The 24,371-nt window shown below is 36.3% G+C and overlaps 1 protein-coding gene across 1 annotated transcript in view; it reads left to right on the forward strand.

Annotated features, from left to right (window-relative positions):
- SLC1A2 (solute carrier family 1 (glial high affinity glutamate transporter), member 2) overlaps window positions 1-5,069 on the forward strand; it is a 29,868-nt gene extending 24,799 nt beyond the window's left edge. The window contains exons 9-10 of the mRNA XM_009997272.1: window positions 1,664-1,895; window positions 4,995-5,069. Coding sequence (XP_009995574.1) covers window positions 1,664-1,895; window positions 4,995-5,069 — 307 coding nt within the window. The remainder of the gene's footprint in view (window positions 1-1,663; window positions 1,896-4,994) is intronic.
- The last annotated feature ends 19,302 nt before the right edge of the window (window positions 5,070-24,371 follow it).

The following is a 24,371-nucleotide window of genomic DNA, read 5'->3' on the forward strand; positions in this document are numbered from 1 at the left end:
AGATAGGGGATGTGAAAAAAATTTGGGGTGTTGGTATGTTTATTTTTCAGTAGGGTACTTGGAAGGTTGTTTTTTCTTCTGGATATTCTTTTGATGAGAAAAAAGCCACAAAACTGCTTCAACTAAATGTTATGCCACAAGCTCTGAATACGTAAGTATGATAGTGTAGAGCTAGGAAAGGCAGATTTACAGATATTTAGAGCAAAGCTTAAAAAGGGCTAAAATTTTTATGACCTTGAATAGACACATGATGAATGTTGTTGATCAGTTTGGGTTTTCTATATATACATTTAGGGTTTTTCTTCTCAGTGTTCTACATGAAAAGGAGATGTCTAGTATCAGAAATACTAGAAATGTACTAGTGTTTTCAAATTAATCACTGTCATGGGAAATGAGGTCTGACAAGCAAGCTTTTCTGTCACTTGGCAAATGTCCACAATGTTCAACCTGCCCCTTTTGTGTAAATGAGTCTTCATGAACATACGTCTGAGAATAATCAGTGTAATCACTTCTCTAACCTAATTGAAAAGCTAAACTCAGTTGCTGCAGTAGCTTTAAGTTGCAACTCTCGGTCAGAAGATTTTCAGGAGTCTTATGTTTGGTTCAGATATTAAGAGGCAGATTGGATGATAAATGTGTAATACAGCCTACCTGCAGTAGGAAGGATAGCAAGAGTCCATAGTTCTGCAGTTCTTTATAAGATCATCTTGCATTTTTTAAGAATTCTGCATAGGTTTGGGGAATAATTCTGAAATTAGGGAGAATCCACAGCCATGAGTTCAATGGTGACAGATAGAGCCACACCCTAAAAACAAGACAGGAGAAAGGTGGTGTGTCTGTCCAGTGGTATTCTGTCCAGGAAGTGCCAGCAAACATGCTTCTTTGTAATGAAACATGTGAGCCTCTGTTGGCAGCCTCCTACAATGAGCAACACTTGTTACAGAAATGCTGTCACAGGCTCATCATTTTGTAGGCCGTGACCTATATTTGATTAGCTCATATACCAAGCTCTGGCATACAGTAATGTGAGTGGGCATGCTGCTTTGCTAACAGATGACCATCTGTGAAGATGGTGCTGGGAGAGGAGTTTCGATTGCATGAGCTATGGAGATATTTCAGGCTTTTTTTAGGTTTTTTGTTTGTTTGTTTGTTTATTTGTTTGTTTTTCCCATAGTTTGATCAGTGAGAATAAAGGAAGAGGCCATTTGTTAATCTGTCCCAGAAATGAGAACACTTCATCAGATCAAAAATCCTTTTCTCTGGAAGCATTGAGTTCAATGCCCTGATAAATTCACATTAAAAAAGGGCAATGATGTGAGCCTGGCACCCTGACATTGACACCTCCATCTCTAGAAGTCAGTGCTGGGGAGATCTGTCAAGAACAGCTCTACATCTTGGCTGTGTCTCTAGCACGAGTTCCTTGCCAAAATCCATGAGTATGAGCAGATGGGACATGGGAGTCAGCACATCATCCCTGTTTGAACAAGTCTCCTGGGAAAGCAAACTTTTTCAATTTCACTTGAAAGCTCCCATCTTTCTGTTCTAAAGATGCCTGAAACTTTCTGAAATAAATGCAGTAAAATTGTAACATTAACAGGGCTCCCATGCCCTACTTTTTCTTCCTCTCAAGCCATTCAGCTTCTATCTTTTGCTTCTTTTGTAGGGACCGGATGAGAACCTCAGTCAATGTAGTGGGGGATTCTTTTGGTGCTGGCATTGTCTACCACCTTTCCAAGGCAGAGCTTGACACCATTGATTCCCATCATAAAGGGCACGAGGACATTGAAATGACCAAGACTCAGTCAATCTATGACGACATGAAAAATCATAGGGAAAACAACTCAAACCAATGTGGTTTTGCAGCTCACAACTCAGTCATAGTAGATGAGTGCAAGGTACCTTTCACATTTCTGGATATTGAGACATGTATATAGCATTGCATGCTTTGTTTTATCCTTTTTTTCTTTTTTTTTTCTTTTTTTTTTTTAACCTGCATGTATTTTTCAAATAATTCTGCAAATAACAATGGGACAAAGTCCATGAACCCCAGACATTTTGAATCAGTTTGAGCAGTTCAAAAGATTGTTTTTTGCACTCTTCTTAAAAGTCATTTGAGGAGAAAAAAGTCATGTACAGTGTTTACATATCAAAAAGCAAGATGCAGCGTATTATGGAATATGCCAAGACACAGACAATATGGCATCACCTTTTATGGACATTTGCTTAATTCTTTAGGGCAGCAGAGAACTTTATTGCCAACATGAATGAAGAATAGCTGTAAATCAGATACAGGTGTTGTCATTTGTTGACTGACTTCCATGATATGCTGTTCAGAGATGGACATGTTGAATGCACTTTAGCATCAGAATGCTCCTGCATTCATACATCATACTTACACTTTTCTTCCATCATCGTTCCTGAGTCATTAAGACCGAAACCTTGTATGCTCTCTCTAATCCTTACTGTAACTAACATGGATTGTTAGTAGTGATAATAACGTCTTGATCAGAGCAAAGTGAGCTTAAGAAACCCTACCAGATGAGTGAGAAGACAGTTGGGGAGGTTAATGGTTAAAAGTTTACTAAGCAGCCACCACTAGGATAGTGCAGTTTAAAATCAAGGGGTTTTGAAAAAGATGATAAAGATAGCAAAACAAGCTGAAACTTTTCATTTCATAGTCTCTCTTTTATTTATTAATAATCTGATCTGATCCTGTGGGCTGTCTTTGACACAGTGAATTTGCCAGTAAGTCTACCTTAGGCATTTATCCAAACAGATTCTCTTGCATTCCAGTTACTGCAACTGAGCCAGTATCTAACTGTGAATGCCTACAGTAAGTCTATCACCTGATCACCATATAGATTTGAAATATAAGTCCTATTCTGTCACTTTCACCTCTCTTCAGCCTGGATGGAAGTGTTCTTTAGAATATATATTTTTTTCTAATGCTTACTTCTAGATAATGTCAGGCCAAACTTGAATTTCCAGGGGAAAAAGTAATACTGAATTCAGGTAGGAAAAAACTTTTTATCTTATCCCCAGTTTTTTCATGAATCTTCTAAGCTTTTAATAAAATTAGTTCTTTAAAATTAAAACAAACATTTTATTCTGATATGTCTCTCCTGTTCCTCTTCTGAATCACACTTTTTCCATGGGAAAAATGCAAGAAAAAAAATTTGAAATAGAGAATACATACTTACAGAAAGTTAAAAATTGTCATTAATTTATGTTGCTAAAAAAATTTAAGAAGACACAGAAGAGATAAAAATTTGAAAGAAAAGAGAAACTCCCTGAAAAATAAAGATCTTAATTTGATAAAAGATTTTTTTTTCTAGGTTAGCACTGCTTGTGATCTCATTTTCCACTTTTAAACTCATGAAAAGAGCCAGTGTTTACTGGATTGAGCACAAGACGACTTTGAGCAGGTCACTTGTCTTGTCCGCATGTCTGTCTGCAAGCTGCCAAAAGGGTGTGATGTTACAATCTACTTTGTAAGCAATGGATATATGCTGATGTTTGCAAAGCATTTAGATTGTGTTGAAGTGGTCTACAGCTCCCAAGTGTTAGAGTAGCAAAATATCGTGGGCATCAAAACAGCCAGCAACATGTGATGATGCATCTCTTTATCCTGTAAAATACACTGGTGGGTTGAAAAGCTCACTGCAACTCTGGTCAGAATACGGAAAAGCTAATCTGCTATCATGTCCTTTCTAATTTCTTTCTGTAATGTAATACTTGTATAATGTTAGTAGTTTATAATTTTGCATGCTGAATGTATATTTTTAATAATTAGTTTACCTTTATATGGGAGTAGGATGATGGTTATTGCATGATATTTTTGTATTTTTTTATTGTCATATTTCATGTGACTATGTGACTTTCATTTCTGAATAAGCTTTTCATTCCATTACTTGCATGTTTCCCCCTTTCAGATATCTAAGAAAATACTAGACTTTGATTCAAAAATAAGTGCATTTTGTCATGTTTCCATGTCCCAATGCTTCAAGTTTATCCAGCATAGGGAATTTCAGCTCTGTCTTTAAGTTTTCATTTGAAGCTGAGGATGTTAACTTACAAGGTAAGTTAGGAGAGATTGAGCCATTCATTTAGAATTAAATGAAGGGTTCTCTCACATTTACAATCATCAAGATCACTTTTGTAAAGTTAAATTGACATTTTACCTTTCTAAAATTTTTAATTCATTTGGCTGGTGCTATCTTTCTTGAAGCGTGGTTTTATTTACAGTGATTTCTGGGATGCAATGTACTGGCGGGTGTTTACTGTGAGTTCATAGATCACTATAGGTCTTCTTAAAGGTCTTCTACTTAAAACCTAAAAAAAAAATCTTTACAGGCAAGAGTGATATATTGCAGTACTTTATATGAAACAAATATAGCATTACTAGAAATTTTTTGTTTGACTATAGAAAAAATTTTTACTGCATTGTTAGAAATAGTGGTATGATGAAAAATACTTTTGCATCTTGTCTTTTCCTCCGTTGCTTTAAAAGTGGTGTAACTGTAGATGAGTTTGTGTACATACATATGTATGATTATTCTGGCCTTGCATATTTTTCATGTCCTTGCATCAGCTATCCTGGTTTGCAAAAGAATTCCACTGGAAAAAATACAGCTTTCTACATTTATTTTTTTTAAAGTAATGTTTTTTTAATAATACAGAGGAACCTGTAGTAGGTAGAAAGGAGCAGAATCTGAAATATTTATTTAAAAAAACCCCTAAACTACAGCAAAAGTCAAGAAAATATGGAACTTGTTTTGTACTACTAATGTTTTCTAGTCAGTATAATAAATTAATGGGAGTCTGACAAATAGTCAGGGAGTGTTGTGAATTCTGAATAAATACATTACATATATATAACAAGACATGGTGTATGTAATCACTGTAAATATAATGATCTTCTGTATAAAAGTCATTGCTTTTCTTCTTAAAGTACATTGGCCTTTAAGTCAGTTGTTCATGATAATTACTTGCAGGTAACACTGGCAACCAATGGCAAATCTGCAGACTTCAGTGTTGTTGAAGAAGAGCCTTGGAAATCTGAAAACTAAGGGAAGAGGTTCCTAGCTCCATCTCTAATAAGCTCTGAAGCTATCTTCTGGCAAAAGATATAACAAAGAAGATTTCTCCTTTTTCTGTTTAATATCTACAATTTCTGTTTACTTAATTTGTTAACTGAAACTTAACAAAGATCTCATCAAGTCATTGTATTGTCTTTTCCAAGCAATGATCCATAACTATCTGTGTCCCTTGTGCAAATGAAGAATATTCCATGCAGTGCAGTGTGCTCTCACTTGCCTCCCCTTTTGTTCAAGACACAGAGAATGTAAATGCTGCAAAATGGGAAGATCAAAGTGCCAGTATGGTTCACTACAGGGACTCAGGGTCACCAATACAAGAGAAACATAACACCACTTAAACCTTCAAGTGTTTTAATGACTCTTGTGGCATACCTGATCTATTTAGCGCTATATATTTAAATTCCTTTTTAAAATGTCTGAGAAGATTTCTATTTGTTTTAATAATAACAAGCACTGTATTTTTGTGCGTAGTTATACTTTAAACTGAACTTAAATCCAGGAGCAAGATTGATATATAGAAGTTAATAATTCCAGACATGTTATTAGATCAATACAATTAATTCACAAGACAAGACCTTAAACTTATATATGTATGTGATGTGTTTTTACCAGCTGTCCCAGGGCAGCTTTATTTTATGATCCAGCTGTGCTGCTTTGTGACCACAATGCATTGTATGATACAAGGCAGTATTACTGCAAGGGTGGTAATTCCATCACCAAATCTCTGCCTGATGTTATAGATACAGAATACCATGGGCTCAATTGTGCCATTCTTAACCAATGGAGGTAGCTCCTTACTATTCAACCTCCGCCACTGATGTCAGATGATCTCCATTCATGTGGACAGGACTACTCAAGTAAGGCACTGCTAAGATTGATTGTGGATGTCATGATTAGGTACTTGATAATGAGTTACAAACACATTCTGAAATCATTACTTCAAGAAATAGAGAATTTTTGAATCATAAGTAGCATTTGGGATGAAGTGAAAACCATCTTTCAAGTATATGTAATCTTGCAGGGAATGGCTAAATCCTGATTTCATTGCTAAGCCAAATTCCATATACTGTTAATAGAATTATGCCAGGGTTAGGACTGAATGAAGAATAAACCAGAATTTCAGGATTTAGACCAGCACATTGATTATACATTTCTTTCTCTCTGTTTTGAAAAGTAACAATCCGTACAACTCTGTATTGTCAGAGGAATGTTTCTAACAGCACATGGCATCTGAATTAATGGCATCTGGTGTTTTGTCAACATATTATAGCTGACTCAACCTGTCAGATGAAATTAGTCATAAGAACTGCCCTGTGAAATATTTTAAAATATGCTTGTTAAGGCTTAACAGTTTTAAGACACTGGTGAATGCCATTATGTTAGCAATGTTCTTTAGCAAAGCTGAGTCACATGATCTTGGGAGGCTTTACCCACAGAACCAGCTGGGTGCAGTTTTTTGGGGAGCTCTCAGAGGTTCTGAGGATGAATAAGAATATGAGCATACAATGACTTGAAAAATGGCAGAAAACAGTGTTGAAACATTTACAGACATAGGCCATTCCTTCAGTGTTTGAGTTCAGATCTGTCATGGGTTTAAACAGGTATAATGTGTTTTGACTGTAAATTGATACTTGGCTTTTGTAGAAATGTAATCTGCTTTTCTTCATCTGCACTCATATAAATATCTCCAAAAACACACAAGAAACTGAGCCAGCCAAGATTACATGCATGATTAATGGTGTGCAAGATCAAGTCCACTGTCAGATCATCCCTCATTTAAGCATTTGTTGTTGTGGAATACTGCCTTACAAGGAAAGACCTGGGGCTTATCAGTCTAGAAAGGAGAACGCTGTGGGGGGGATCTAAGTAATGTCTATAAATACATGAGGGCTGGGCATCAAGAAGGCAGGTACAAGCTCTTTACACTTGTGCCCTGTGATAGGACAAGGGGCAATGGATTCAAACTCGAGCACAGGAAGTTCCACCTGAACATGAGGAAGGACTTTACTGTGAGGATTACAGAGCACAGGAACAGGCTCCCCAGAGGGGTTGTGGAGTCGCCTTCCCTAGAGACTTTCAAGACCTGCCTGGATGCCTTTCTGAGTGATCTGCCCTACTTTTTTTTTTTTTTTTTTTTTTTTTTTTCCCCTGTTCTGGCAGGAGGGTTGGACTCGATGATCTTCAGAGGTCTCTTCTAATCCCTAATATTCTGTGATTCTGTCATTTTTCTGTCATACTTTTGTCTTCACTTGCAATGGCTAAAATAGCATATATCATTTAACAAATACTGAACCACTGTTAATTCTGTAGGTCTGTATCATGTATTAGAGGTGGAAACCTTTTTCAGAGGCCTCCTGAAGCACTTTAAGGATTTTTTTGGTAAAGGATGTAATCGCAGGATATTCAGAGAAGTGGTATGCAAGTTATCTTCTCTTTTCTTCAGTCATTCATATAAGCATATCCGTAGATAACCTATAAATAGCTGCTGCTTCTCCCAGTTTGCATTCAAAGGCATTCGTACAACAGGGTTATGTGCCAGAAATGTGCCTGGAACAGTGTGTAAATACTCTAAAATGTTCCCAATTATGAGCACACTGGCTCTCATCAAGTGAAATATACTGTGAATTGGGTGGTAATTATATGCAAGAATAACATGCAACATTTACTGCAGTTTCATAGCACAGCTCACCCATCAACGTCATTGATGACATTGCACCTCTTTTCCATAGCAGTTTCTTTGGGGCAACCACACCCATTGCTTGCTTTGAAAGTGGCTTTACAAAACTGGTCCATACACTTTTAGCTGTCATTTGAAACTATTTAGCAGTTCAAAACAAATAGGAATGCCAACAACATGTGACTAGACAACTTCACAAAATTACATATTGGGAAATACTCCTAATATGCTTACAGTTATCCACTTGGGACATACTGTCCTTTAAAGAGTGCTTCTTTGGATGGAGACTAGGGGAGGAAGAAACGAGATACTGGAGAAACTCCACCCACATAAGGGACAATAAATTTGCATCTTTTGATAGGACTAGAATAACAGACTGTATTTTAAAAATAGTATTTCTGTAGATACAGTAACTCAGGGATGTTTCAAAAGCTCTTCTGCTTTTAGCCTGACTGAATATTTAGTATGCTGTTCCTCCAGCACAACACTGTATTTAACAATCAAAAAGCTTTCAGTTTCTTTGGGAAAATGTAACTCACTCTTGGCTTACATTTCTCAATTTGCTCATTCCACATGAGGCTGGGTTGCTACTTAACTAGATAAACAGGTAGTAACCCAGTGACTGGCCACTTCAGCTAATATAATGTTCACGTGTCAGCAAGCAGTGGTGGTTAGTGGACAGTCTCTTTTTAGTTTTACTAGGATTATTGATGCATTCATTTTGATCTGGCACATTTTCCATATTTGTTTGTCGTCCTGGGGTGGCTAAGTTAAAGGAAAAGCACTGTAGAAAGGTGTGGTTTTTTTTTCCTGAGTAATTCATAAAAAAATTGACATCTCTTTCTACATTCCTCTTGTTTGCTGCTCTGTCGGTGTTCCCCACCCTTCTCTGTGCGACTGTGATATCCTTTGCCCTTTGGATTGCTGTGAGCATGCTGGCACATAAAGAAATTTAGATCAGGCAAAGATTCAGTTAATTGCATGCTTAATTAAGTACATGCTTACGCATTTGGTTTGTTTGCTGAAGGTAGATAGGCATTCTCTTAATATCCATTCGTTGAAACTAAAGCACACTGTACATTGAAACTACAGAAGAAGTAGAGCATTTTGCGACTGAATTAGGTTCTTCATTGCTTCCTTTAGAAGATAAATGCTGCACCAGCATCGTAAGAACATCTTATACACGAAGGTGCTTGAAATAGGTAAAGCATAAGCCATTTGAACAATTTTATGGGATGTGCTCCTTCCATTTGATTCAGTGAGGAACTAACTGTATCTTAAAAAAAATGCAGTAGAATCTGTGCCTGCAGTGCTCTGATTAAACAGAAGCCCCACTGAAATCTATAGGAGTCGCAAGCTTCCAGGAAAGGTTAAGTCCCTTCTCATGTCTGTTAAATTACAAGATTTTCACAATCCCAAATAGTCTTTGTCTGCTATTTATAACTACATTGATTCTCACATCCAAATGATTTCTGCCAAGAAGCTTCTTTTTGCCTGTTTTTTTTATATGCTGCTAGTGAAGCAATGAGTTTAAAACTCAACACAAAAATAAGGATCACTATCATTATGGGTTTTTTTCCATTTTGCTCTGAGATACAGCTGATCTCCACTTCTTTCTCAAAGCACATGGAATTCAAAACTTTTTACCACTTTAAAACATATGAGAAATACAGTTTTCTGATTGGTTCCCATTACTCACAGGGTCATTACTTTTCCAGCAGTAGATACTGAGAAGAGCAGACTGTTCATCTGAGAAGCTGCAGCAACAGTGTTCAAACAAACTCATTCTGGCAACTGCCTGGATTTTCTTAGCTTCCTCACCCTCACTTGTGTTGCTACAGCCTTCTAGCAACACAGCAGCAATTGCACAAGTTCCCAAAACCATAGGCAGTATTAAACTTCACCTTCAACATTCACTTTAGGGTACTTATCTTCAAAAAGGCTCTGAGCCTTAATACAAGGCTCAGAAGAATCCTTTTGTGGAGATGTAAAGGAATAACTGTTTTTCGTTTAATTAAGTTCCATTCATTTATTTGTAATTCTGCATTTGAATTAATTTACTGAATTATGTATAAACAGGGCACTTTATAAAAATGTACTGTAATACTGTTCTGTTATGAGCCAGAATATGGTCTTCAGTTTTATTACTGTGACTTCTAAGGCCACAATTAAGATATTTTTTTCATCTTAGTTATTATGATAGGTGTTTAGTCCATTGAGAGAGTTAATCTCAGCTATAATTCACCATATGAGACTATATAGGAGCTCCTATTCCAAGCAGAAAGCATTCTTGGGAAGATGAGGTATTTTCTTCTCTCCAGTCATATTGATGATTTTGAAGGCAAAAAGCTTACATGCTTTGTTACTTCTTGTATGAGTGGCACAAGGCTCAGAGGAACCATCTGTCACGTGTGTGCACCATGCCAGAGATGACATCTGCTCAGGGGAGAACTGGTGACTTGCCAGTACCAGGTTGGTACAAATACTAATAGCTAAGGTAAAGGTGGTTATGCACTTGCAAGTATGAATCTTACGGACAATCTAGGCTCCAAACATTGAAAAAACCTACAGTATACAACTGAGCCCCTGAGGAGGTCTCTACTAGTTTGGGGAGGGAAGAAGACTTGTGAGATTTCTCACTTCGCCAAACATTTGATCCTCTTTCACTTCTAACTACATCTGCTGCAGAACCAATGCTGATCAATGCCACAATGTCCAATCCTTCTAGTCTGATTTTTCAAAATTCACGAGTCCTGCAGTTGTTTTTAATAATGCTCTGAGATGCACACCATTACACAAAAGGAAACTGTCATAGGCAGCATCACACAATCAGATTTATCTGGTACCAGTATATTGCTTTGTACATAAATAGCTTGCAGACACTTATGTATCTTTACCCCCGCCCCCAGTTTTTCAAAAACTGTATGCAAAATGTGTTTACAAATTGATTTTGTAGTCAGTATTGTAGATTAGAGCATTTCCACTATGGGGTTTTGTAGGTGTTTGTGAGTTCTTGTGTACTATAGGTTGTCCTTCTGTCTTAAAGACAATTGCATATGCTTTTATCCAACTTATCCTGGTTCTTAGATATATCCCTCCTCCTGTGATCTGGTGTGAACTCTAGCTTGTATAATGCATGAGTCAAAGCTGCAAAGTCAAGTATTTTCCTTGTTAGATATTATACCCTCAATATTGATTTAATTGTTACAAATTTTAAGAGTTTGTACTTGTCCTCTGGAAACAGCAGTATAGACTGAACTATATTACCTCGTATCTGTAATTTACAGAACTAATATTTTCTTAAAGTGTTTTCTATGTGACCAAATAACATAGGGGGATAATCCTCTAAATGTCATCTGTACCTTAGAACAAAACCAGTTTGTGTAACATTTAGGGTTGAAATATTTTTGTGTTATGATTAGTGATGGATTATAAACAAAGCACAAAATGCAAGAAGAAAATAGAAATTTCACAATGTCCTTAAATGCTGCAGTTCATTATGGAACAATGTTATAATAATCTAAACAATCTTATGCATTGGCTGTCTTGGCCAATCATCCCTCATTTTTGTCATTTTCCTTGTGTTACTTTCTCAAATCTTGCAGTTCTTTCTTAAGGTATGATCATGTATAATTGGCTGACACAGAAACTGGAGATCTGTGTGGTCAAAAAATATTTTATTGGGTACCCAGTTCATCTTGCTACAGTAAAATGAGTTCAACCTGTTGAAAGAGTTCAAGATTTGGCCACCTACCTTTTTCTTCTTGAAAAGAAGCCAACAGAACCACCATGGGACCAATGTAATTGTGTAGCATCTGTACAAATACCTCCTGCTTTCTTAAAGCACAAGTGAGAGTTGCTTCTCTTTTATTACCATCTGTTCCCATTAGACAAATACCTGTTGACATTAAGGCCACAGCTGTAATAATTTCTATGTTATTAACACAGAAATGAATTAACACAATTAATTAAATACAATTAATGAATTAATACAATTATTAATAATATTTATATATTATATTGAAGAAAAAATGTGGCCTACTAGCTTTTTGCCTGTGATTCAAAACAAAGATGGCTTTTTGCAAAGGCATGTAGTGATAGAACAAGGGGAACGCTTCCAAACTGGAAGACGGTAGATTTAAATTGGTTATTAGGAAGAAATTCTTTACTGTGAGGGTGGTGAGACACCAGAAATTATGGTACTCCATTGTTGAAAGTGTTCCAGGCTAGGTTGGATGGGACTTTGAGCAAAACATTGAGCCTGGAGAAGAGGAGGCGCTGAAGAGATCTCATAGCAACCTTTCAGTACCTGAAAGAGGACCTACAGGAAAGCTGAGGAGGTACTTTTTACAGGATTGTGTAGTGACAGAACAAGGGGTAATGGTTTTAAGCTGAAGGAGGGTGAATTTAGGTTAGACATTAGGAAGAAATTCTTTAGTGTAAGGGTGGAATAGGTTGCCCGGGGAAGTTATGGATGCCCCCTCCGTGGAAGTGTTAAAGGCCAGGTTGGATAGAGCTTTGAGCAACCTGGTCTAGAGGAAGGTGTCCCTTAAGAGGGTCTTAAAGGTCCCTTCCCACCCTAGCCCTTCTCTGATTCTATGATTGTAAAATGCTGAATAGAATAGTAATGCTGTCCTGGTGTGACTGATACTGGGTATCTCTTCAACTAGTAAGAAATCTGTAAATCTGTGCTATTCTGATGAAGTTTTGGAGACAAAAATTCTAGTAGATATACATGTAGGAATTGTGTTGTTATACCCTTCTATTTTAATAGCTTTCTTGTATTTTAAATCAAATGTACCAGGTATTCCCTTAGTAGGAACAACAGGTAGAATAGTGCTGAGTTACTAATAACTGTAAAACCTTACTGATACCAGTTATGACATTTTGTTGAAGCATGATGTCCAGTGCCTCTTTGCACTTAGTGTAGATAATGTAGCTATCAACATGTAATTTCATTGAAATGGTATATACAGTATGCATACCAGTGCTTTAATTTAATATAATCGGATTCTGTGTATTGAGCCATAGTAGAATATTTTACTGTCTTTTAAATTTTTCTTGTACTTTCTGTTTTTAATTTGGGTTTTGTTTCCTTTTGGCCACTCAACTGATTAGGTTCCACAGCTTAGTTACTGCTTTATCTATCTATTATGGTGTATCCTGTTCTGACAACATTCAGAATCATGTACGTAACCAACTTACTGCAGATACGTTACTTTTAGATTTCAACTACGTAACCAGTGTTGTGTTAATACATGCATGTGTGTAGTTCCCTGGCAGTGAGTGAAAGTGATCCCAGCATAGATTTGTTGCCTTGCAAATGCAGTTGTTATGACATTAAAAATTAATGTTCACCTAGAATGATTAGGTTTTGTTTTATTTTCTTCTTGTTTGCATGAAATGTTGGGACTCTTAATCACCTAAAGTAGGTCACTGTTTAATTTGGCACAATGAATAAGGGGAAATCCATTCAACTGCATTATTGTGGGATGCCCTGGGTGTTTTCGCTCTGTTCACTGTGCATCTTTCAGCACTTAGTCACATCACAGCATTGCAGAATCCCTCTGAGTCACTTCCAGTTCGTCCTTGACCACAGACACCAGCAAATCAATTACAGTCACATGGCTGTGACTAGGCAAGGCTGCAGGGGGCTGTGGGTTCTCTCCAGAGTGCCTGAGAAGTAAAAGATGGAACTCTGCTTCATCCCCTTGACAGGAACAGTCTCTGAGCAAGATAGATACGTCCATAGGCAAAGGTGCACTGTTTCTTTCATTGTTAAAACAGGATATTATTAACTATTGGAAATTAAATGCAAATCTAAAGGCTTCTTGAGCTACCATGGTTATTGCACAGGCCTGTTATATACAACAAGTATGTCTGATAATAAACCAGACATGTGAGCTATGAATTCAGTGGCAAAAATCTTCTGAAATCGGTGAGGTGAGACTTTTCTGGGGCTAAACCTGAAGGTGGTCTGAAAGAACATGGGACAACAGGAAGAAGCTGGTTCATTCCCAGATAGCTGGGCCTGGATCTCGTAAATACAATCATCCCCTGTAAGAGGAAAGAGACCAAGATCAGGCCCCAAAGCACTGGAAGTACTGTGATTGGTGAGTCCTAGTATGCTTCAGTATGAATTCCATACTCCAGTACTGTGGACTGCCTATTCATCATCCCTTGCCCTCTCTTAAACATGACCAGGCATTACAGTCATGTTTTGAGACGTTTCATGTAAAAAGGATAAAAAAATAAAATTAATAAATTTGTCTTTTCTTTACACTGAAAAAGTTCCCCAGATTTTGAAATTACATACATGAGTATTTATAGCATAGTTTAAAAATTACTGAATGCATAGGATAAAACTTCTCTCAACTCTGAGCTCTGTTCTGTTAGTTTGTTCTTGTAGTTTGAATGCCTTGTAGACTGAGTCTATTTTTGTAGTTTAGATCTGTTAATGCTTTCTTACAGAGTGAACTGTAACATTCCTCTTTTAAAAAAACTAGACATTCTTTCTATACTGGAAATGGTTGTGAATATATTATTTCCCTAAGTGTTGTACCCCATACGTACATATCATGAATAAATGCTGATTCATAATTTTCATGCCTTATATCTTTGAGTTTTAATGTCAGCCTGGACTCAATGGGAATATTTAGAAAGGAGTTTAAATAAAGCAGTCTGATGTGAGAGGCTGTCTGTTCTGAAAACTGCGTGCGGAGTAGAAAATGAGTTTGCCGACATATTGGCAATCTCACCCTTCACTGTATCCTTCAAATACAGGATTCTGGCTGCCACTGAGCTCATTTGCCACAAAGGTCAGGATGCACTAACTCCAGTTCTTGTCAATGAAGTCTAGAAAAGTGGGAAGAGTGGGACAGTACAATACAATAGTTGTAGTTGCTTTAGAAACCTACTTCCCTCCCCTTGGCTGCTAAAATACATCTCTTCCTCATAGCCTTTCTAAAAAAGTAATAAATAAAGCCTGTAGCTGAACCCCTGGAGCACTTGTAAAGAAATCAACTCTGTTTGTAATGCATGAGTTAAGAGATGCTCATGACACAGAGGAATGGTAGTTGCTAATTATGGAGAGAAAGCTCTGACATTCACGCCCAGGGTGCAAACGTTATAGAAATAGCGTAAGTACTGTTGTGTCATTAAGACATGTAACTGAAACCCAGATTGTGAGGTTTAAGTCTGCACAACCCTGGGCTTACTTCTTACTAATCTAACTGAAGCCTGCATCTGTTTGCAACGTTACCAAATAAAATCCAGGCACAGCAGGAAGTGGCTTTGGCAGACTTTCAGTTGGCTATCTGCCCCCTAAGTCTGTAATGAACCAAATTATACTGCAGCACTCTGGACAAAAGATAAATCATCTATCTGCTACCATTTCTGTACCACATTGCTGCTTTCTGTCAGAGGCAGAAATGTCCTGGTGTGGTCTTATCAGCAAGCATTGTTAAATAAATGCATGCTGCTGATATAAAATTTCCTCCTGAAGTTTGTTGTGCTGAGGATTCCCCATCACCCACATACTTTATGTGCACTTTATGTGTACAAATTCCTTCCATTAGAAGTGGTTATTCTTTTGTTACACATCAAGTAAAAAAAGTTTTAAATTAAAGACTCAACACTGTGACCTGATTGTTACTTTTTCAAAGCAATGTTTCTTTAAGAATGACCTACAAAACAACAACAAAAAAAACAAAAAAAACAACCATACAGCATCCAATTCTGCAATTATATGAAGTTGTCCTTTTTGAAAATACATACCTCAAAGGCTGATTCTTTAAGCCTTTTGCAAACCCTTTGTGTTCCCCTCTTTCTCCCTGTTCTCAGCCTTACAGGTAAATACTATTTCAGGAGTGTCTTTGTATCTGTAATGTGTTACTCTCTACAGGAAAGCATCTGCTGTAAGGAGCTATAAAAGACGAGTCATGAATCATTGAGCCATGTTAAAAGATATTTCTATATCCCCTGTCAGGCATGAAAGAAAAACCCACTTTAAGGGGTTAAACAGTCTTGTTGAGGACTTAAACAGTATTGTCCTTTGTATTATGCAGTACATGAAACAGCATAAGGATATGAAAATAACAGGAAGCCCAACTTACAGTGCTTTAGAAGGAAGAAAAAAACCATTTAAAATTACACTCAACTGGGCTAGCAAGAGTCTTTTGCAGCAAGCATGTATACTACAAGAATGTACAAATACCCTAGCAGGGGTGAAACTGTACTGCCAAAGCTCCCCGAATCTGTGCAGAGCCTTGTGCAGACAAAGCTGAGGTGGCTTTAAAGCCTTGACAAACTGCTATCTGCTGTCTGGCAGGAACAGCATGCAATGAAAGCACTCTTCTGCTACAGCAGGTGCAGGAAGGAACTAGATTGCATGCAATATCAGCTCTTGTGGTTGTGGTGGCATTTAGCAAGGCAGGCAGGTTCTGTGGTGATAAGCAAAATGTGTCTGCCTAGACAGATAAATTACAAAGTTGACTGCAGCCCACCAAAACTCACAGGGATGGGATCTGAAGGAACAAGGCCTCACGCTGTTTGTTGTGCTTTTCTAGTACAAGGATGAGTATTTAGAAAAACAACCTAGGCTTTGTCTTTCACAGTGTTGTGCTATTCATTGTCACTTGTGACTGAACTAAAAATACATTTGCCTTTCCTGTAGTCGTTTATAAGACTGATCTACCTCCATTTGTTGTTTTTTTTAGTGGGGTGCCTCAAGGTGCTCCATGAATCACTTCCTATCTTCAAAGGACACCACTTGAGAAATGCTGCTTTGGAGATGTGCAAGCGAGAAAAGACAGCTGATGTTCAACTCCATGAAAGGGGAGGAAGAAAGTCAGGGCTAGGAAAGTCACTAAAAATTCATTCCAGTGTTTCACTTAGGTTCACCAGTATTACCTAAATTGCCAGGATCAACTAAGCTTTGTTAGCTTACTTTTTAGCCATGATTTTTGGAGGTACTACGTAAGAATGAGGATTACTCTAGAAAAGGCTTGCTTTTTTAGGAGCACCCACACCTTTGCATGCAATAGCAGGCTGATCCTCTGAGCTGTCTCATGGGCTTCTCCCATTTTTGATTGGTATGTAACCAACGGGTAGGCTTTATACCTGTCGTCTCCATGGCGTGTGAAGTCACCCTTCTTGAACAAAGAGTAAGTTTGATTTTTAAGTCACTAGCTAAACAAACAGGCATCCTTACCTATAGTTCATTTCAGATTTTCTCTTGATGAATGGAAGAACCATTAACCAGAAAATTAAGCATAAAACGACTGCATTGTTCTGCAGATAACCCAGTAATTACAAACTTGTCTCCACTAGTTAATCTGAGCAACAGCTACAAAATGAAACATGCTTAATTGAGCAGATGATTGTAAATCATAGAATGTTCTAGTCTGTCACCACCCTCACACTAAATAATTTCCTCCTCATGTCTAACCTAAATGTCTTCTCTTCCAGTTTTGATCCATTACCTCTTGTCCTCTCATTACAAGCCCTTGTAAAAAGTCCCTCCCCAGCTCTCATGTAGGCCCCCTTCAGGCATTGGAAGGCTACTATAAGGTCACCTCAGAGCCCCAACTGTCTCAACCTGTCCTTGTAGGAGAGATGCTGCAGTCCTCTGACCATCTTTATGCCCCTTCTCTGGACTTTAGTTTTACAGTAAAACAAACCCCTTGTACTTGCACACTAAGATACAGATTGACAGTCAGAATTTAGACATACATTGACAGTGCTTGAACAAAGCCACACTGCATAATTTTGTAGGTACAAGAAGTAAAATGAACCCAACATACTTATTCTAGATATTTGCTGAGAGGCTTGTATCACTGAAGGTTGTAGTCCAGAGCACTTGCAGGAAGACTTTTGTCTCCTTTATTGTGCTGTTGTCAGCTGAGATCATTGTTCCTTGGATACTGGGCTCAACTATGATGGGCTTATCTTAGAAAACCTCATCCTGCAGGCTCAGGCTGAAATCTGCTGAAAACTGTCTCTCTGAGGTAGTTAAAGAAAGGGTATTATTAGCAATCTGCAGCAACAGCCCTGAACCTGATGCTTGTTATTAAAACAAGTAAGCTGATAAAAGGGGTGAATGTAAACTCAGAGTTAACAACCATTCACGAGGCAAGATATACCCAGTTTATTTCTGTTTGTTCTGCATAAAATGAAAGCATGGAGTTTCAATTCATATGAGGAAAATGGGGTGACTGAAAATGATCTAAGCTTTTTTTTTTTTTTTTTTTTTTCTTTTTCCCCCCCTGCCTTATACGGGAAAAAAAAAAAAAAAGAAAAAAAGAAAAAAAGAAAAAAAGAAAAAAAGAAAAAAAGAAAAAAAGAAAAAAAGAAAAAAAGAAAAAAAGAAAAAAAGAAAAAAAGAAAAAAAGAAAAAAAGAAAAAAAGAAAAAAAGAAAAAAAGAAAAAAAGAAAAAAAGAAAAAAAGAAAAAAAGAAAAAAAGAAAAAAAGAAAAAAAGAAAAAAAGAAAAAAAGAAAAAAAGAAAAAAAGAAAAAAAGAAAAAAAGAAAAAAAGAAAAAAAGAAAAAAAGAAAAAAAGAAAAAAAGAAAAAAAGAAAAAAAGAAAAAAAGAAAAAAAGAAAAAAAGAAAAAAAGAAAAAAAGAAAAAAAGAAAAAAAGAAAAAAAGAAAAAAAGAAAAAAAGAAAAAAAGAAAAAAAGAAAAAAAGAAAAAAAGAAAAAAAGAAAAAAAGAAAAAAAGAAAAAAAGAAAAAAAGAAAAAAAGAAAAAAAGAAAAAAAGAAAAAAAGAAAAAAAGAAAAAAAGAAAAAAAGAAAAAAAGAAAAAAAGAAAAAAAGAAAAAAAGAAAAAAAGAAAAAAAGAAAAAAAGAAAAAAAGAAAAAAAGAAAAAAAGAAAAAAAGAAAAAAAGAAAAAAAGAAAAAAAGAAAAAAAGAAAAAAAGAAAAAAAGAAAAAAAGAAAAAAAGAAAAAAAGAAAAAAAGAAAAAAAGAAAAAAAGAAAAAAAGAAAAAAAGAAAAAAAGAAAAAAAGAAAAAAAGAAAAAAAGAAAAAAAGAAAAAAAGAAAAAAAGAAAAAAAGAAAAAAAGAAAAAAAGAAAAAAAGAAAAAAAGAAAAAAAGAAAAAAAGAAAAAAAGAAAAAAAGAAAAAAAGAAAAAAAGAAAAAAAGAAAAAAAGAAAAAAAGAAAAAAAGAAAAAAAGAAAAAAAGAAAAAAAGAAAAAAAGAAAAAAAGAAAAAAAGAAAAAAAGAAAAAAAGAAAAAAAGAAAAAAAGAAAAAAAGAAAAAAAGAAAAAAAGAAAAAAAGAAAAAAAGAAAAAAAGAAAAAAAGAAAAAAAAAAAAAGCCTGTTGAGTGTGTGTTGGCAAAAGCTAGATGTACACCAATGACAAGTGAATTTAGATTTAAAGCTAAAACTCTGCTGTAACCAAGCCAATTATACACTGCAACATGGGATTACTGTCATTAAAGCTGACTGGACACTAACACAATAGCCTGAGACAACACTTTCAGATGCCAGGTTGAAAACATAACCTCTGGAGAAGTGGTGGAAAATGCCTTATCTCATCCTTCTCTTTCCTGGGATTTTCTGGGAGTTAGAAGGACTTCAGGCCTAACTCAGTAGACTTGGGACCTGTTTGATGTACAGAACCTTTACTACACATGACCCGTAAGCTGATTTCCCACTGCTATATGCCCCTAACTTCAGATATGCCTTTGCACACTTCCCTAAGCTTCAGCACAAAAAAAAAAAAGCTTTCGTTGAGCTAAAGTCTGAGTTAGGTAGGTGTTTCAGAGTGAGGCTTTCCCCTAACATTTTAAAAAATGCTTGAGGGTTTTACAGTATTTAAATTTAAAAAATATTTACATTAAAATTTATGTCAGATCCTATTTGACTCAAAAAATGCTATTTTACTGTAAATTTACAGGTTTGGCTTGTTTTGTTTTTTCTAATGGAAAAAAAAATATTTGTAAGAATTGCATTTTAGTACAAAGGGAAATATATATATATGTAGGGGGGCATTTTGTACAGCTAGATGTTCTATCTTGGATATTAAAACTAGCTAAACAGATGTTTATTGCTGGAAAAAAAAAAAAGTAATCTTCTCATTTGACAGTCTTTGTGGACTTGTTTTGATACAAAACTTCATTATTTTATATTTTTTTATTTGAAAGAAAATGCAAAACTAATTACATTTACATTAGCATTCAGTGCACAAATTTCTGTATCAGAGAATTTATGAAAATGGGTTTAATCCACCCACTTGTTCATCCAAAACCCTTTTCTGCCTTTAGAGCCTTTGTATAAAAATTTTGAGACTCATTGAACCTGTCACTCAAGCAAAACCTCTCTAATGCTTGCTGGAACCATCCAGACCAAACTGAAAAAAAGGCTGTGTTTAAAATGAACGTGTCTGTAAAGATTTCACTGCCTCTGCTTTACTTGCACTTCAACAATAATCAGCTCCCTTGAGGTCAGGAGGGCTTCTTTGGTGGTGGATTAGCTTATTCAGTTGCAACTTTACAAAAATATGTGCAGCAGCACAGTTGACCTATGTGAAGATCCGTGTAAGTCTGGTACTTTAAAAATAGGAAGATGACCAAGAAAAGAAATGTTCTTGAAATCTCACCACTGATAATCTTATTCCAAATGGGTGAAACAAGGAAAACAACAAGTGCAACCTCTGTGCTCTACAAAAGACACTCGGCTTTCCTAAATTTGTGCTCCACCTCTCACTTCTCATAGCTGCTTGGTCTCATCATGGTGTTGATTGATGCCACAGGAAGCATGGCACAGTAATAATGAGAAATAAGTTTGCAAATAAGGTGATGAATGTTGAGAGTGACTTGGAGGCGGGGGGTTCACAAGAAAAGACTAGTTCTTTTTTTTTCGTTCTCAGAGGCATGAAGCATTCAAGTGCCAAAGTCCTGGGGTGTTGAAGGGACTTTCCCAGTAGTAGTATAGAAATGTCACTCTCCCTTGACTTCCTTCCCCTGCTACCCCATTCCTCTCTGTCCCTAATCCCCCAGGGTTCTCTCCTCCAAAACACCTTTGCACAATTATTGCCCCCCATAAGGATCTAGAGTTTTGTCACTCACTCCGACACAGCTGGAACTACACCTCAAGAACAGCCCAGTGCAGTGCTTTTTCTGCCACCTTTTAGTCCTTTTCCCCTCCACTGAGGAAACCTAGTAGTTACCTGCAAGGTTTGTATTTGACTAATCAAATCTCTTGCAACTAGAGAAGTCAGAACCTTGAATTTTTTAATAAGACTAATAAATAATTATTGGCTAACACGGTAATATAGTATAACATAAACCCATTAACTGCTGGCTTACAAAATATCTGTGTCTTTGTATGCTGAGGCAGAACACTGTTGTCAGAGGATTGAATTTCTTTCTTTCATCTACAAAAAGAGTAATTTGGACCAGCCCTAACCTGGATGATATACTGCCTTCTGTCCCTGCCCAGAATTGTCTCTATCTGCTAGACATACTTGGTAATAATCTTCTAATAATATTCCAGACAACATGCTTCAAACTACTTAGTACAGACACTGTTGTTGTTATTGTCAAAAGATATGCAAAAGACATCTCTATCATATGAAAAACATCTAATTTTGGAACTGACAGTGGGGAAAGGGCTTAACAACACAGCCATGCATGTAGGCATGAGAGCTGCACATCCTTTCTCTGCTTTAATCAAACATTTCTTGTAAGATCTCCAAGAAAATACAGGTGAAACAATCACCCCAGATTATTGATTAAAATATTACATTAGCATAAAACATGCAATCCCTCTCTTAAATATGCCTACTCTTTTAGACAGTATTTCCATGAGAGTTGGTCTGGAGTACATAAAAAATTAAAAACATTAAAACTGCTCAAGACAAAGGGTCTGTTTTAGCTTTGGCCTAAGCATTTTCCTCGTTCTTCCTAGGTACCAAGGGTAGATCAAGACCCAGCTTGTCTGTCTGCACCCTGAAGGAAGGGTTGAATCTTGGTGGGTGGTGCACCCTCCAAAATGCCATTGTTTCATTGAGTCAGGAACAGCATCAAGATCTTCCTAGGTTGATTTTAAATTGGACTAAGTTGTCTGCCTCTAGAGGGAAGCTGAGGTAATCACTAATTCCCTGAGCATCTGGGGAGCTTATGGGAGGCTACTGGAACAGATAAGGTCACACATCATTCAACTAAGCCTGGCTTAGAGTTTGCAAGCAGAAAAAGTTACCCCTGGATCACCAGTACTAAACACTACTATCTTGCTGAATACTTCTTTCCCACTAATGATGCTGGTCTTTTTATCCTCAGTGTGGAATCAAGTATATATTTTTAATATTATTTTACAGTTCAATATAGCTTTAGCAGTACTGTTTCTAGTTACTATTTAGAGATATTTTCTTTCAGTTAGATTGATCTGTTAAATAAATATGCAAATACATCAAGGGCTCTGTGTAAAAATTACATACACACAACAGACAACCCCTCAAACAATAAACCCAAGATTAATAAAAATGCATACTACGTATATTACACTTCTGGAATGGCAATCTAGTTTTGAGACTATGATGAAACTTAATTACAAATTAATAAAATGACATAATCTAAAAAGAATCAGCATATAGAAAATAATGACATTGCCTTTGTAAAGGCAACTTGAGCATCTCCCTATTTAAAAATACACGAAGAAACCAACCTGTCTTGTCCATGCATTCATAGCTACTGAGGTACATTCATCCCTGGAGGTTTTTAAGACAAGGTTAGAAGAGGTTTTGTGCAACCTGGTCTAGTTGGTAGGATTCCCTGGGGGGTTGAAACTTGATGATCTTTAAGGTCCCTTCCAACCTTGATGATTCTATGAATACTAGATAAATTAGGAAAGAGTTTGTGGATTTCTTAATTATATGTCTGAATAACATGCGACAAATGTGTTGTTTCGGGGTTTTTTTATAAAGAAAAATGCAACCTTCAAGGTTTCATTCAAGACAATGAAATATCTCCTTTTGATTAAGATGTATTTACAATTAGGATTTGAAGAGAGGAATAATTCTTACTCTGAATCTCCGTACTTAGTGAAATTAGTATATAGTATCAATTTAAACACAGACTTCAACAGGTCATTTTGATTTATAATTACAAATAGAAAAGCTTACTTAAATGTATGACAAGAATTAAGCAAAAAGTCGACACTTTTTCCAGTATTAAAATACATGAAAGGACTGAGATGTTTGACAGTGGATGACATACTGATAGAGCAAATCACCTTGACTCCCATTAGCTTCAGCTTGCTTGAACACCCTTGAACTATGAGCTGTGAGAATGTTCAGGGATAAAACACGCTGACCTAGATAAAGTCATAAAACATCCTGTGTGTACTGTAAAATCACACCTCATCGTGGGATCTTTTGCCCAGTCACAAATTGCTCCTGAGAACATATGCCTGCAGATCTACGAGTGCACTGAACAACTCAACAACACACACGAAACTGCTGGAGGGCTGTGATTGAGAAATACAATTAACAGTCTTGTGCTTTATGTTCTGGTAAAGATCAGTGCTATCTAATGTAAGTATTTACCCAGCTGAATATTCATCCTCCAAATTGCTTCAGATGGACAACCTAAAATCACACACTTTAGCAGAACAGTTTCAAAGACAGGTGCTATCATCAGAGAATAGAAACACGACTAACCCTCCTACAGGACATTCCCCATCCCATAGCTGAAACTGACCAGTGGATGCCGTCACTTTAGATTGTTTTTGCTCAAATTTTTTTGAGGCAGCCTGATTAGAAATTATCCATATCCTCCATTCCAATAAATTTTGTTAAAAGTGGTACAGACCACTGGTAGTAAATAATATTGTTTCTGGTAATTCATATCAAAATAATGCACAGCATCATTGCTTAATATAAATCATTTACATACAGGTGAATGAGGGCAAAACAAAAGCATATAGCAATGCAGCTGCAGCTACTTTACTATGTTACATGACTGGAAGTGTTTGCTTTAATTTTTTTTTTAATCTTTTATGTAGAATTTGAATTTCTAATACCAGTAAGGAAGCAATTTTTCTTTTGGTATTTTTAAAATGCAAAGGGAAAAATGTGGATGAAATAGAATTCAGAGGAAGTAAGTGAGATCATATAAAAGGAACCTTTAAAATATAAGCAAACTGGTGTAACAGTAGTTACAGGGGAATCAAGTTCTACTAGGTTCAGCAACTCCTTAGGAAATGGAACAAAGAAGGAGATAGAGACCTATTCTTCAGGAATAAAATACTGTCGTCTTCCCTAATGATTTCCAATTGCTTGATTTGTGCATGTGGGGTCATTGTGTTTTATTAATTATCCGATCAGACTCATTAAAAGCACATTCAAGCTGTCACCAATGAAGGCACAAGGGGGAAGAGGAAGGAACTCAAGGAGTTAAAAAACTGCAGGATAACTGTACAGATTGTTTGGATATTAAAGTATAGTAATTTATTATGTATCAGTTGATGTATCATTATGAACCATCTGTTATTCCCCTTCCTAAGAAGGGGAATTTTGTTCTTTTGGGTTTTTCTCGTTGCATACCAAGCCATGAATCATTATAAAATATCAGACTCTGAATGCACCTACTGC

This window comes from Chaetura pelagica, unplaced genomic scaffold (assembly GCF_000747805.2).
Source record: "Chaetura pelagica isolate M959 unplaced genomic scaffold, ChaPel_1.0 scaffold134, whole genome shotgun sequence".
NCBI lineage: Eukaryota > Metazoa > Chordata > Aves > Apodiformes > Apodidae > Chaetura > Chaetura pelagica.